The sequence below is a fragment of the Mustelus asterias genome, chromosome 6, assembly GCF_964213995.1.
Source record: "Mustelus asterias chromosome 6, sMusAst1.hap1.1, whole genome shotgun sequence".
Lineage (NCBI taxonomy): Eukaryota > Metazoa > Chordata > Chondrichthyes > Carcharhiniformes > Triakidae > Mustelus > Mustelus asterias.
The window spans coordinates 41132422-41146966 of NC_135806.1; the positions used below are offsets into that span (position 1 = coordinate 41132422).

The 14545-nt window shown below is 42.3% G+C and overlaps 1 protein-coding gene across 5 annotated transcripts in view; it reads left to right on the top strand.

Moving 5' to 3' along the window:
- LOC144494823 (sodium-dependent phosphate transporter 2-like) overlaps positions 1–14545 on the top strand; it is a 77014-nt gene that overhangs the window by 46553 nt on the left and 15916 nt on the right. For all 5 annotated transcript variants that reach the window (XM_078214212.1, XM_078214215.1, XM_078214216.1 and 2 more), the window contains exons 3-8: positions 151–291; positions 3692–3777; positions 3930–4026; positions 8719–8838; positions 8925–9128; positions 11416–12004. In XM_078214212.1, coding sequence (XP_078070338.1) covers positions 151–291; positions 3692–3777; positions 3930–4026; positions 8719–8838; positions 8925–9128; positions 11416–12004 — 1237 coding nt within the window. The remainder of the gene's footprint in view (positions 1–150; positions 292–3691; positions 3778–3929; positions 4027–8718; positions 8839–8924; positions 9129–11415; positions 12005–14545) is intronic.

Genomic DNA, 14545 nt, shown 5'->3' on the forward strand with positions numbered 1-14545 from the left:
AAATAGTAATGTGATAATGATCAGATAATCTGGTCCAGTGATGTTGGTTGAGGCACCAGTATTAGCCACGGTATGTTGAAATTAAATACGATTTAATGGTGTGCATTAATTCTTCAAATTTGTGAGTGTTTGTTCTTGTTTTTTTTTCAGGTTCTGCTATCTGGCAACTCATTGCTTCATTCCTGAAGCTTCCGATATCAGGCACACATTGCATAGTTGGAGCCACCATTGGTTTCTCGCTTGTTTCATTTGGTGCTCACAGTGTGCGATGGATGCAGCTCATCAAGATTGGTATTTTACCCTTTTCTGTTGTGTGAGGATATTGTGCAAATGAGCAATTCACTAACACTATCAACCACTTTTGCTTCGTAAGCATCTTCATTCTTGGCGTAGTTTTGGTGCAAATGTGAAGCGTAGCTGATGCTCTTTTCGTCTCTGCTCCTCAGTAGACTTCAATATTCACAGTATGGCCAATAGAGTTTAAAATGTTTTGCACACTTTGCTAATATTGTGCAGAATTTCACAACATACAAATGCACTGAAACAGGCCATTTTAACCCAGCAGGGCAATGCAGGTGGTTAATGCTCCACACAAGCCTTGTCATGCCTTGCATCACCTCAGCTTATCAACAATTCTTTTGCTTGTTTTCTTCCTCATACACAGAATTATGTAGCTCCAACTTTTCTTGTGTGTCCAGGAAGCAGTTGTAGTTCAATGTCAAGGTTAACCTCAGCGGTTTCAGCTGAAGCAGTGTGAATGGGGGGTCTCAGTGCAGAAGTTCAGTATATGGCGGGGGATCTGCCTTGGATAGCCACTATCACAATTTGACATGTTCCTCATGTTCCATTTGTGGAGCCAGTGGTCAGATCCTCAAGTAACGGTTTTCTGTGGAAGGTTAAAACCTGGGACCTCCTCGCTCAGGTCAGACTTCAGGAAGTGTGCCATGGAGAAATGGAGCTGTCGTCAGTTTGTAGGGTGCAGAGTGTGGTTTGTCAGGATTTCAGACAATTAAGTGTTTTTATTTGACATTCTGTGACAGTAGGGAAGCTTTGTTAGCTTCTAGCCGGTGGTGGTCTTTAGAAGAGGATGTTTTCCTTGCAGGAAGTTCAATATGTGCTAATGCAGGAAACCACTGTTGGTTTCAAAGTCCCAGAAATAATCCTCATGACATCCCAAGGGTGGTTCCCTGGGGCTTTTCATCTTTTGCTGGACCCTGGAAAGAGGAGGGAAAATGAAGCCCCTGATTTCGGAACATCACTCCTAGAGTCCCTCAGTGAAGGACACTTCAAAGATGGCAAGAAACATTGGAGAAGGCATTCAAGGTGTGGAACTCCTATGCTGCCTGGGAGCAACACATCAGTGACCCAGAATCCATGCTGATGCTGTCACTTCACAGCTCCAATTTAGACACGTCAATGTTATGTGCCTGAAATACTCCATACAGAAGTAAATTGCCACTCTGAGCAAAGAAATTTCTCCGGAATTAGTAACAATTTGTATTTGTGGGCTCTAGTCTTGGAAAGCCCCACAAGTAGAAACAGTTTAAGTCTATCTTATTGAACCACTTAATTTTAAAGACCTCCATCAGGTCACCCATCTGCTTTCTCCTAGAGAAAAGATCCTCAGCCAGTTAACTCTTTTTCAGACCTGGCTGTTCATTAATGAGTTTCATAATATTCATATACAATAATGTGATGACGATTCAAGTTCATGAAAACTGGCAAGAGCTTTATTTAATTCCTCAATAACAATGGGAGACGGTGGGGTGAGAGCCTGCGAGAGAACAGTGTCAGATTTCCTTCAGAACAAAAATCCTCACATTGACATCATTTGTGATGAACATGTTACTTTTTGCATGGTGTCCTGAATGTCACAAACATTGCTTTGTGCAAGTCTATGAGCTGAGCTTTAATCATATCCTATTGTAATCCTCTGAATGGAAATGGTATCAAAAGGATGACCAGATACTCCATTTAAAAGGGAAATAAGTGGAACAATCAGGAATTCACTTTTTAATTTTGAGCTAACCCTGATAATGATTGTTATGCTTTAGGATCCAGCCGTCAACAGTTACCATGGTTTTACTAGTCTTGCCAGTCCCTTGTGGCAGATATTTTTTTCAGGGTTATTGGCTACACTCTGATCGCATTGTCGTGTTTTTGACTTGCCTTCTAATGGATTATCTTAATTGCATTGAAGTTCATTTTTAATTGTCATATTTGAAAAGTAGAGTGTAACTGAATCATCACAAAGAGAATATTGCTTTGTACACAATATTATCTGTTCCATCATATTATATATATATATATATATATATATATATATAATTCCTTTACTCCAAAATTCGTAAGGACAATTTGAAACTTAAACACTAAAATCTCCCCAGCATGGAAAAAATACCTGTCGTGTAATTCCACTTAACATTTCTGTCACTTTTTTTTGCACACAAGGATTTAAGTCTTTAATTTGAGTTTTCTGAGCATTTAATTATCTTTTGTTTAAAAAGTGAAATATTTCATGAGCACTGTCGGCGTTTTTAGGAGGCCTTCAGCACAGGAAGAGATGAGGCAGGGAATTCCTGAATGTAGGCAGAAACCCTACAGTGCAGAAGGAGGCCATTCAGTCCATCAAGTCTGCACTGACGACAATCCCACCCCAGGCCCTATCCCACAACTCCACACATTTACCCAGCTAATCCCTCTAACCGACACACCCGGGACACTATAGGCAATTTAGCATGGCCAATCAACCTAATCTGCACATCTTTGGACTTGGACAGCTGAAGACATATCTGCTGAAGGTGCATTGAAGAGGGATATACCTGGTCAAAATCGGAATGATGCAGAGGTGGGAGAGGGGTTGTTGATTGTAGGGCTGGAGGAGGTTAGAGATGAGTAAGGAGAGATTTTAAACTGTCTGAGACATTGGGAGCTGGTAATTACTACGGAGCAGTGATAACGTGTGATACTTTGTAGGATACGGTAAGATTTGAAGAGGGGAGGATGGATTGGTAACCAGGCGAGCATTGCCAGATGGCACCTGGAGGTGACGGATAGTGGAGTGAGTTGGGAGTGCAAGCACCCATAACCATTTGCATTACTGAACCACTTCTGGTAACAGATGCTGATTTCCTTTGTGCTGTTCCATTGAGTGAGCGTATTGCAAGGTTTACATTTACAGATGCACTGAATTTGTGATTGTATTCAAAGCTGTGCCCAAAATATAAAGACCCCTCTCTGCCCCTACCAGTCTATTTGGATTTGGTTCATTTGATTAGTGTTAGGCAGGGTTTTTTGGTGATTTCTCTTTGGAGGCAGCCCTATGTGAACAGGGCCTCATGTATCTGTTACACATCTTTCCTTTTTACAACTGTGAGGAATCACCTTTGGAACGGTTTGTCCTGCTGACATTTAACCTCAACTGTGCCCTGACCCCATTTTGGCAAATATTACATGTTCACGTGTTTTGTTTCTTGTTTGCCTTTCCAAGTCGGAAGCAAATAATTTTTTGTTTTCAAGTTTTTTTTTTAGTTTTGCTTATGGCTCGTTTCCCAAAAGCTGCTTGAATTACACTGAAATGGCAAACCAGGCTGTTCGATTCAACTAGTTCCTTTCTGTTTGTTGCTTCTTATTAAGCATTTCTAACACTTTCTTTCCATCTTGCCTTCCCTTGTGGGCTTTGTCTTTGCAGTTGCCTCCTGGTTCATTTCCCCACTTCTATCTGGCGCCATGTCTGGTATACTGTTCATCCTAATTCGATTTTTCATCTTGAAAAAGGTAAGTGTTTTTAAAAAATTTAATCCTGAAAATTGTGACCGTCTCCCCGCCCCCCCCCTCCCCCGCTCCTCTTCTCTCCCCCCCCCCCCCCCCTTGCTCTTCTCCTCCACCACCTGATTTTCTACACGCTAATTGCATTGTCATTTCTGTAGGAAAATCCAGTGCCAAATGGTCTGCGGGCACTCCCACTCTTTTATGCTGCTACTGTTGGGATCAATACCTTCTCAATTTTATACACAGGGGCTCCAAGTAAGTACCTCTTAGAAACTGGTATAGGCCTATAGTGGCTGAAGTCAGTCTTTGGCGATAGTGAATTGGCAGATCCATTTTACACTCTGCCCCTAGGATAAGAAAATGGGGTGGGCTTTGAAATGAGGTAGAATAGAATATAGAACAGTACAGCACAGTACAGGCCCTTCAGCCCACGATGTTGTGCCGAGCTTTGTCCGAAACCAAGATCAAGCTATCCCACCCCCTATCATTCTAGTGTGTGGTAGCAACAACAGCAAAGATCAATTTCCCCCACATCCACATTGTTGGCGAACTGGTAGAAGAAATTAATCAAAGGTGACCTCCCAAGCTATAATCAGCAGATGTTTTATCCTCATCAGTCCTGTTGTGTTTGTAATAACTGGCTATTAAAAATAGGAACCAAAGTTTTAAGCCTTGCTTCATTCTGGCTGTGATCTACATTCTAATTCCAGGATAGCTTTGTAACTAAGCAACGCTTGTCAACAGAGAAACATTGTATAAATTAATGACCTTGAGTCTATCAGAAGTAATGAGTCTGGTGTTTGAAACCAAGTCTGTAACTCCTTAAATTATAACTAGGGAATAATGCATATTTAAGCTGATTCAAATAAAATTTGCACCTCTTGGAGAGGGAGTAGCTCTAAGTTATCCAGCCACGAATTCTTCCCAACTGTGATATGCTACTATATATTTTTTAATGCAACAGCTGAACACTGATTTAGGTTAGTACGGCACTGTCCTTTCACTTGCTGATGGGGATGTGGTGAGTATTCCAGAGGTTTAGGCTAATGCATTGGCGCCATGGGTTCAAATCCCACCACGGCAGCTGGTGGAATTTAAACTCAATCTGCAATTAAAAAGGCTATTGTCAATAATGGTGACTGCAAAATCATTACTGATTTGTCGTAAAAATCTATTCATTAATGCCCTTGAGGGAAGGAAATCTGCCGTCCTTATCTGGTCTGGCCCATGTGTGACTCCAGACCCACAGCAATGTGGTTGACTCTTAACTGTCATCTGAAATGGTCTAGCAAGCTACAAACCCACTACAAAATCTTAAATGGAATGGATCCAAATGAACCAGCCAGCATCAACCTCTGTAGCATTGATGGGGCTGGGTTTGCTGTTGTCATTTCCAGTGCCAATTCCTCCTTATTAACATCTGGAAACTTGTGCCAAAATTAGGAGAGCTGTCTCATAGGCTAGTCAAGCCTAATGTGGCCATATTCACTTAATCATTCCTTTACAATTTCCCAGACAATACCATTCCTGGGCATGTTTCTCCCGTTGGGAGGACAGACCCATCAGAGATGGCAGCACAGTGATATACAGTCAGCAGGAAGTCATCTGGCAGTCTTCAATATTGATTACAGACTCCATGAAATCTCAGGCATCAGGTCAAACACGGGCAAAAAAAACCTTGTGCTGATTACTACCTATCCTCAGTCAGCTGATGAATCAGAACTCCTCCATGTTTGACACTACCGAGGCACAATGTACTCTGGGTGGAAGATTTCTAACATCCATGACCGAGACTGACTCGAAAGCGCCACTACTGACCGTACTATCTGAGTCCTAAAGGACATAGCTGCTAGACTGGGCCTGTGGCAGGTGGTGAGGGAAAAACCTACTTTACCACCATCTCGCCAATCTACTTGTTGCAAATGCATCTGTCCATGACAGTATTGGTAGGAATGACCAACCTGGTGGAGATAAAGTTCCATCTTTGCATTGACAATATCCTGCATTGTTTACCACTACTACTGTGCTAAATGGATTTAGCAATTTGAAACTGGGCATCAGTATTCGACCACAATCTGGCACCTCCTGGTCTGGCATATCACACTACGTATGAACATACAAATTAGAAATGGGCCATCTGGGCCCTTGAGCCTGCTCCGCCATCCCTTAAGATCATGGCTGATCTGATTGTGGCCTCATTGCCACATTCTACATATCCCTGATAACCTTTCACTCTCGTTGGTCAAGAATCTATCTAACTTCTGCCTTAAAAACATTCAATAACTCTGCCTCCAGAGTTCCAAAGTCTCATGACTTGAGAGAAGAAAATTCTTTCTACTCCATCTTGCATGAAAATCCCTTATTTTTAGAGAATCATTTTTGGTGGAGATGAGAAATAGCAATGCTAAGAGCTCACTTGTGGGAGTACTTTATAGGCCCTTCAACAATAGTTACATTGTCTGCTGGAGCGTATAGGAAGTCATCAATGAAGCATGTAACAAAAGTATAAAAAATAGCTGTGGGTGACTTTAATCGAGAGAATCAGTTTGACAAAGATAGCCTGACAAATCAGTTCATAAAGATTTTTGGGACAGTTTCTTAGAGCAGTATGATCGAGAGCCAACCAGGGAACAGCCTAACCTCAACCTAGTAATGTGGATTGGTTAGCTGACGGGAAGCAGTGAGTAGGGATAAATAGGTATTTTTTAGATTGGTAGTATGTAACTATGGAGTGCCACAGGGATCAGTGAGTTCTCAATTGTTTACAATCTACAATAATGATTTGGATGAAGGAACTGAATATATGGATACAAAATTTGTTGATGACGCCAAGATAGGTAGGAAAGTAATGTCAATAAGAGTTTGCAAAGAAAGTGAGTTGACAAAAAATTGGCAGATGAGTATAACATGTGAATGTTTCTATTCTTCCTTCCAACATGACAAGCAGAGTGAAATTGCGGAATTCAGTGGTACAGAGAGATCTGGGTGTCCTGGTACAAAGTTGGTATACAAGTTCAACAAGTGATTAGGAAGGCAAATGGAATGTTGACATTTATTACTAGAGGAAAGGAATATATAAAGGTGGGGAGGTTTTACTTTTCATTCATCAGATATGGGCATTGTTGGCTTCAGATATGAGTGTCATTGATTGGGCCAGCATAATTGCCCACTGAAGGGCTTGATGGGCCATTTCAGAGGACATTTTGTTAAGAATCAATCTCATTGCTGTGGATCTGGAGTCACATGTAGGCCAGACTAGGTAACATTAATGAACCAATGCATTTTTAAAAATGATGATCATGGTCATTATTAGACTGGGGTGGCACAGTGATTAGCACTGTTGCCTCATAGTGCTAGGGACCCGGGTTCGATCCCCGGCGTGGGTCACTGTCTGTGTGCATGTTCTCCCCATGTCTGTGTGGATTTCTTCCCACAGTCCAAAAGACATGCTGGTTGGGTTTATTGGCCATGCTACATTCTCCCTCAGTGTACCTGAACAGGTGCCGCCGGAGTGTGACGACTAGGGGGATTTTCACAGTAACTTCATTGTAGTGTCAATGTAAGCCTACTTGTGACTAATAAATTAACTTTAATTCCAGATTTTTATTAAATTCAAATTTCACCATCAGAGTAATCTCTGGATTACTAGTCCACTACACCACAGCTGTACAAGGCCTTGCTGAGTCCATATCTGGAGTAGTGTGTACAGTCTTGGTCTCCCTATTTGAAAAATATAATTCAGAAACAATTCAGAAGAGGTTTATTCCTGGGATGAAAGCTTGTCTTGTGAAAAAAAAACAAGTTAGGCCTATACCCATTGGAGTTTAGTAGAATGAGAGGTAATCTAATTGAAACATACAAGATCCTGAGGGGACTGAATAGGGTGGATAACAGGAAGATGTTTCCTCTTGTGAAGGAATCTAGAACTCTGGGACGTACTTTATCAATAAGTTTATTTTCTCATTGAAGGTCATTAAATTTATTCAGGACTTTTTGTTAGACAAGGCAGACAGAAAAGTGGAGCTGGGATCAGGACCAGATCAGCAGCGCTCTTGATGAATAGTGGAGCATGCTTGAAAGGCCTTGGTCCAAGCATGGACAAAAGAGCTGTATTCCAGAGGAAATGGCTGAAGGCCACTGGACACTGCAAAGGCTAAGGGCCTTGGCAATGGTACTGAAGACTGTGCTCCCGAACTTGCCGCACCTGAGCAAACTGTTCTATTACATCTACAACAGTGGCCTCTACCCAGTAATGTGAATTGCCTAGGTATGTGCTGTCCACAAAAAGCAGCACAACTCCAATCTGACCAGTTAACAGCCTATCGTCCTCCTTTCATTCTGTGCAAAGTGGAAGGTGTCATCAAGAGTACTATCAACTAGCATCAGTTTGGGTTGCGCCAGGCCACTCGACTCCTGACCTCATTACAGCCTTGGTCCAAGCATGGACAAAAGAGCTGTATTCCAGAGATGAGGTGCGAGTAACTGCCTTTTACATCTAGTCAGTATTTTGACCTTACGACATCAAGGAATCCTAGCAAAATGAAGCCGGTGGGAATTGGAAAGAGATAATTCTCCTCTTGTTGGTGTGATAACTAATGCAAAGGAGGATAGTTGTGGATGGTTGAGGCCAACATTAAAAACTCCAGAACATTGCTGCAGGAGTTCCTCAAGGTGCTGTCCCTGGCCCAACCATCCTCAACTGCCTCATCAATGACCTTCCCTTCAATGAAGAGCATTAAGGATGTAGATTAAAAGTGGGTAAATGGAGTGGAGATGCAGGTCAACCCTAATTTTAATAGAGTAACAGAATTGACAAAGTTCTGAATGGCTTACTCCTGTTCCTGCACACTAGAATGCAATTTGTGTGCTTTGGGGTTTTGAAGTTAAGTTGCTGAGTACGGAGGCTCAAATAACTTGCTAACAGGGTTGCATTCTTTCCTCTTGTAGTGCTAGGATTGGACACACTCCCCTTATGGGCAATAATACTGATCACCCTTGGTGGAGCACTGGTGTGTGCAGTCGTTGTGTGGCTGTTGGTATGTCCTTGGATGAAGAAGAATATAGAAAGTAAGTTGCCACCAGTAAATAAGCTGTGAGCACTGTAGGTATTGGAAACTTCACCCTGAGTTGGAACTGACCCAACTATCTTGCAGGTAAACTGAAGAAAAGTGTGCTGTCCAGAATATCGGATGAAAGCCTGGATAAAAGCCAAGATGAGGATACAGCGGTATTTAAAGAGCTGCCAGGTGCAAAGGTGGCAGATGAGTCTGTGCTGCCTCTCACTTGTGAAGCCTCTGAGGAAGCTGGTGGAATCCCAGAAAGCCACGTTGTCGCCGGATCAACCGGAGTTTCAAATGGTGAGTCACATGTCACTGGTAAGCTCTGGCTCCTACAGCCAACTGGTGACAGCAACCTGACATTTGCACTTAATGTACTGTTTTTGACATTGCTGGTTTGAACAGCCTATTTTGGTTGTAGGTGTTGCCTCTGTTCTTTTTCTCTCCAGCTTGTTGTTTGCCTTGGTATTTGTGGTCAATTGGAAAGCTGTAATAATGTCATGGCCCATGGTGCATTTACACTTCAGTGATTTTGAAATGATGACCTTGCTGTGTTTTCATTTTTCTTTGCGTGTTGGATTATCCCCCCCCCCCCACTTCCCTCCCGGGCACACAAGCTCAAAACTGAACTATTGCAAAAATTAAATTTTCCCATGGCTTCGCCTCACACTTTTTAGCTACTCTGACCCCCAGTATTGTTCCCTCTTGTTGCCTACAAACTCTGCCGATGACATTTCTGTGCAATTCCTCCTCCAAAATTTGCAGGCCTGCCTTCAATTACCTTGGTCCTATGTTCTGGAATTCCCTCCATAAACTATTCTTATCCCTTGCCCTCTTTCATCTTTTAAGACCATCCTTAAAACCAGGCTTTTGGTAACTCGCTCTTCCTCATCTCCCCTTTTTGCTTGACATCCATTTTCCTCACATAGCTGATGTTTTTCTCTTGGTGACTCCATTGTGCAGCATTGAAAACCTCCCATATGCTCTGATGTGCATTTCTTTTTGCAATATATCAGACAGGAGAAATGCCTTTCTCATCTCGCAACTAGGAGGTCAGAATCTTGTGTATGCTTGAATAATCTGGCATGCATTTTGGAAACTAAAGCTGTGCAAAACCCAATTCCTGATCTGCCCACGTTGACCTCAGGACTGAACTGTCAATTTCTTCCCCCACCCCACCCCTCTTGAGTCTTCCGGCAGATAATTGAGCACCGTTTTTATTCAAAAATAAAAAAAGTCGGAGTCCAGCTGTGTGGAGGTTTATCATTCCCAGATTTCCTGACTGCTGCACAGAGTATCAAGAGATTCCATGTATGTGATTTAAAATAGAGTACAGCATATTAAAACTATGGGCCAAAACAAAGTATGTTTTTGTTGTTTATAAATACTCTCTCTTCCAGTTGTTGTCCACCAGCCAAAGTAATTGTGGAGGAAACCACAGCGTGGAAAGGTGGAACTAGCCAGACTGGCAGTGACTAATTTTACTTCCCCTTCCTTCTGGCTCAAAACAAGGTGGTTTCATGAGCTTGTTGGGTTGGCTGTGGAGCAGCTGCTGTTTTTGGTTCATGCCAAAGTGAAACTCGCTGATGACAGGCATACCTCCACATGGAGACAGTGCTGAAAAGCTGCTGTTGTTCCGCTCGTGCTATGAATTCAATGATTGCATGTGGAATTGATCCTCCTTATCTGAATGGAAACCCTCTTGAGAACTATCTGGCCAATTTGATATTTGGGGGACAGTAAGATTTGATATGAGTTTGGAATTGTGCACCAGTTATTTATTTATTTGACAAAAGGATCATCTGGACTCTATCAGCTCTTTCCTCTCCTTACAGATGCTGTCAGACCTGCTGAGATTTTCCAGCATTTTCTCTTTTTTTGGTTTCAGATTCCAGCATCCGCAGTAATTTGCTTTTGTTTATTTATCCTTGGATCACCACTCTTCTTACTATCTAAACCCCGTCCTGCTCACTTCCCTACCCTTTAATGCTGCTTTTGAGGAATTAGTTAATTTCCTTTTACAAACAGTTTTGCATTCTGCTTCAACAAGAGCCTGTGGCAGAAATTCTACATTTGGTCTGCCCTCCATGTAATTAATTATCTTTCAAACCCTCCTGGGATGTTTCTTAAACATGCGTCCTTTTGTTACTATCTCACCAAAACATTCTTACTATTTACCATGTTGGATTCTTCAATGACTTTGAAGGCTTCCGTTGGATCATCCTTTCAACTTCTCTGCCCCTGTATGGGATTAGAAACTGTTCTGATTCAACAATTTGGATTGTTAATTTGCAATGCTGATTTGATTGAACTGGGATCCACGACCTGTCTGGTGTTGACACCTTTTCCTTCCCGTTTCTGAGGGTGTAGCTCTTGCAGGACAACTAGGAAAGAACAATAAACGAACAACTTTGCAGGAGAGAGTAGTCTTGAACCCTGGCAGATTTTATTGTGTGGGGGGTTTGGAGCTGCACATTCATCACTTGGGAAAGATTGTGTTTGTGGCATTGCTGATTTTTGTGATTTTTTTTTTTGGAGCAAGATCCTGTTCCAAAATTGAAACCTAAACTCTGATTTATTTCTGTAGGTAGAGCTGCATCTCTCACAAATGGCAGCCTGAAATCTCCATTTTCAAACGGTGCATTTAGTTTCGAAGGGCACACAAGGAGTGACGGTCACGTATACCATACAGTCCACAAAGACTCCGGCCTGTACAAAGATCTCTTGCACCGTATACATTTGGACAAGGTCACCGATGATCGGACACAGCCTGAGAATTCCTACAGATTTCTCCGTCGCAACAACAGCTACACGTGTTACACCGCTGCCATCTGCGGCATGCCTGTCCAACCGGCCTTCAAGTCGTCAGACTTTGTGGGGACGGAGGACAGTGAGAAGCTTGTGGGCGAAATGGCCTCCTACTCCAAGAAGCGGCTTCGCTACGACAGCTACTCCAGCTACTGCAATGCAGTGGCTGAGGCGGAGATCGAGGCGGAGGAAGGAGGAGTGGAGTTGAAGCTGGCCAGTGAGTTGGGTGACCCCGTCCCACCACCAGAAACTGCCCTGGATGAAGACAAAGAGGAAGAGGAGAAGCCCCAGGTCCACCTGCTCTTTCACTTCTTGCAGATCCTCACCGCTTGCTTTGGGTCATTCGCACATGGTGGAAATGATGTTAGGTAAGCTCTCGCTTAAAATAGTGGTTCTGAATTGCTTCTGCTGAAAGTATGGTCCTCAAACACCCGCACACGTCTGGGTAACACCTTGCATGTCACCTGTACCTCAGTCAGTAGCACTCTTGCTTCCTGAGTCAGAAGGTCATGGGTTAAGGGCAACGCCAGAGACTTAAACATATGATTATGCATCAGTGCAACATTGAGGGAGGGAAGGTGTAAAATTCACCCTGTTGCATCTCTGATACCCGTTGTTTGTTTTAAACATGCTAAACATTCCTTAATGGTGTCTGACCATGAATTGCCTGATGCGGCTGTGTCCAGTCTCCCAACTTGCCCTTACGACAGACAGTCCATTTTGTGCATGCCTTCGTTTAAACAATAAGGTTGCCCCAGTGTCATCAAACACAAGTAGCCCATTAAAGGAGCAAAACAACAAAATCAACTGGGAAGAGCAACCCAAACCCCTCAAATAACCCAAGTCTGCGGCACCCATTGGGTATGCAAGGTTTCAGGTACCTAGGACTAATTCTCCAGGTGGTGTTCTGTACAGTTTGAGATTGGACATTTGGCAGAGTATCACCAAACAAGTGTCCTGTTAACCATTTGTAATTCTTCAAAGTTTAACTTTCCAAGATGTCCCTGGAAAAGAGCCACGAGAATGAACCATATATGTTTTTGCATTCCTTTGCTGAACCCAAACTTTGTCCATGGACTGGCTGTGCAGGTTGAGTTAGACTGAATAGATTTAAAGGACCACAAACCTTTTGGCTGCAAGTACATTTCGATTTAATAAATAATCTTTGGATAAAACCAAGTGCCAAACCACGTGAAATGCCAAAAGTTTGCTGAGGATCAGCCAATTATGAAATCTCCAGCAGTTTGCTGAGAAAAATGGTGGCTTACCTTTTTAAATCTTGGTTTGGCTTGAAAGCTAAAAGCTTCATAAATCATTGACTCATCTTTCCTGGTAAGAACCTATCTAACAAAGGCAATCTTGTTTATATATCAAATTACATTGGACTGGATCCATTGGCCCAATGAGCAGATGTTGGTGTTTACACTCCATTAGTCTCTCCCACTCTGATTATCTCTTCCCACCCTGCCCCAAATCCTTCTCTCCCCTTCTCCCACAACAATACTTCAGAAAATGTGTTTTTAAAGTATAGTCTGCATTGTAATGTAGGAAAATGCAGCAGTCAGCTTCCATGCTGTTGGATATACCACAGGCAGCAATGAAGTAAATGACCAGATCATCTTGCTAGTGACAGATTAATGTTGGTCAGGTTGTCAGGAGACCTCCTCTAACTCTGTTTTGATTAGAATCTTAGGATATTTTACATCACCTGAGAGGATAGCTGGGAATTAGGCAATTAAAGCCAAGGCAATTTAGTTCTCAACTGAGATGTAAGACAATGGAGGGCTATTTGAAAGCAGTCACAGGATGGACCCCTGGATTTGTTTATATGCTGTTGGTGCCCTTCTGGGTTCAAGAACCCTCTGATTATAGACTGGAGCACATAATCTAGGTTGATACTCCAGTACGGTAAGGGGGTGCTGCACTGTCAAAAGTATTCTTTATCCACAGTTTCTCCGGGTTTTTTAATCCCTCAACTAACATCACTATTATTAGATTGTCTGTCCGTTTGTGGGAACTTGCTGTGTCCAAATTGGTTGTGATGTGACAGTGACCAAGTTTCAGAAGGATTTAATTGGCTGTGAAGAACTTTGAGACAAGGTCACAACGACGACTTTAATATAAATGCAAATTCTTTTTTTTTTCCTGTTTTTTCCATCCTCAAACTGTTGTATTTCCAATGTTCAGGGGCTTGACATTTATCAAAATGTAGAAGGGCTATTTTAATGAGGTGCATGCTGATTCTCTGGATTTTTCACATGTATGAAGTGTCCATAAATATAACAGATTGCTGGGTCAGTACATTCCTTTGGAACAGCAGGACATTACGCTATAATAGAGGCTTGACGGGGCAGGTAACCTGTGTGGGGGAGAAAAAGCCTGAAGAGAGAGTGTATAAAAAGTAACTGATGGCAAATTGGAAAGACTAATTATGGATTGATTGGACATTTCGGCTCCCATTATTCACATACAAGCATTCTTCCTCCAGGTCAAAGAGGGCCACTGATTATTTAAAAATAGTAAACGTGTGTGTACCTGGCAGAGTTCAATGCTGATTATCATTGGACACTTCCTCCATAAATGTTTTATCTACTTCATCTGAATGAGTCAGAAGTGCACGGTCATCTTGGGGGATTGTGGAAGTGGAGTTGCAGAAACCTCTGGCCACACCCTCATTTATTAGTTCCTTGTAAATGCCCTTGTTTTTGCTTTTGAGTTAGAAGCTCAGCAGTTTTGTGCATAGTACTAAATAAGATGCTTTTAAAATTAACTCTGTTCATTGTAGAATTATAGAGTCCATTCCACAAAAACAGGTCATTTGATCCAACTGGTTAATGTTTATATCCCAGATAAACCTGTTAACCTCTTCCCACAGAGTCCATGCTCCTGTATTCTCCTCCTCTTCACCT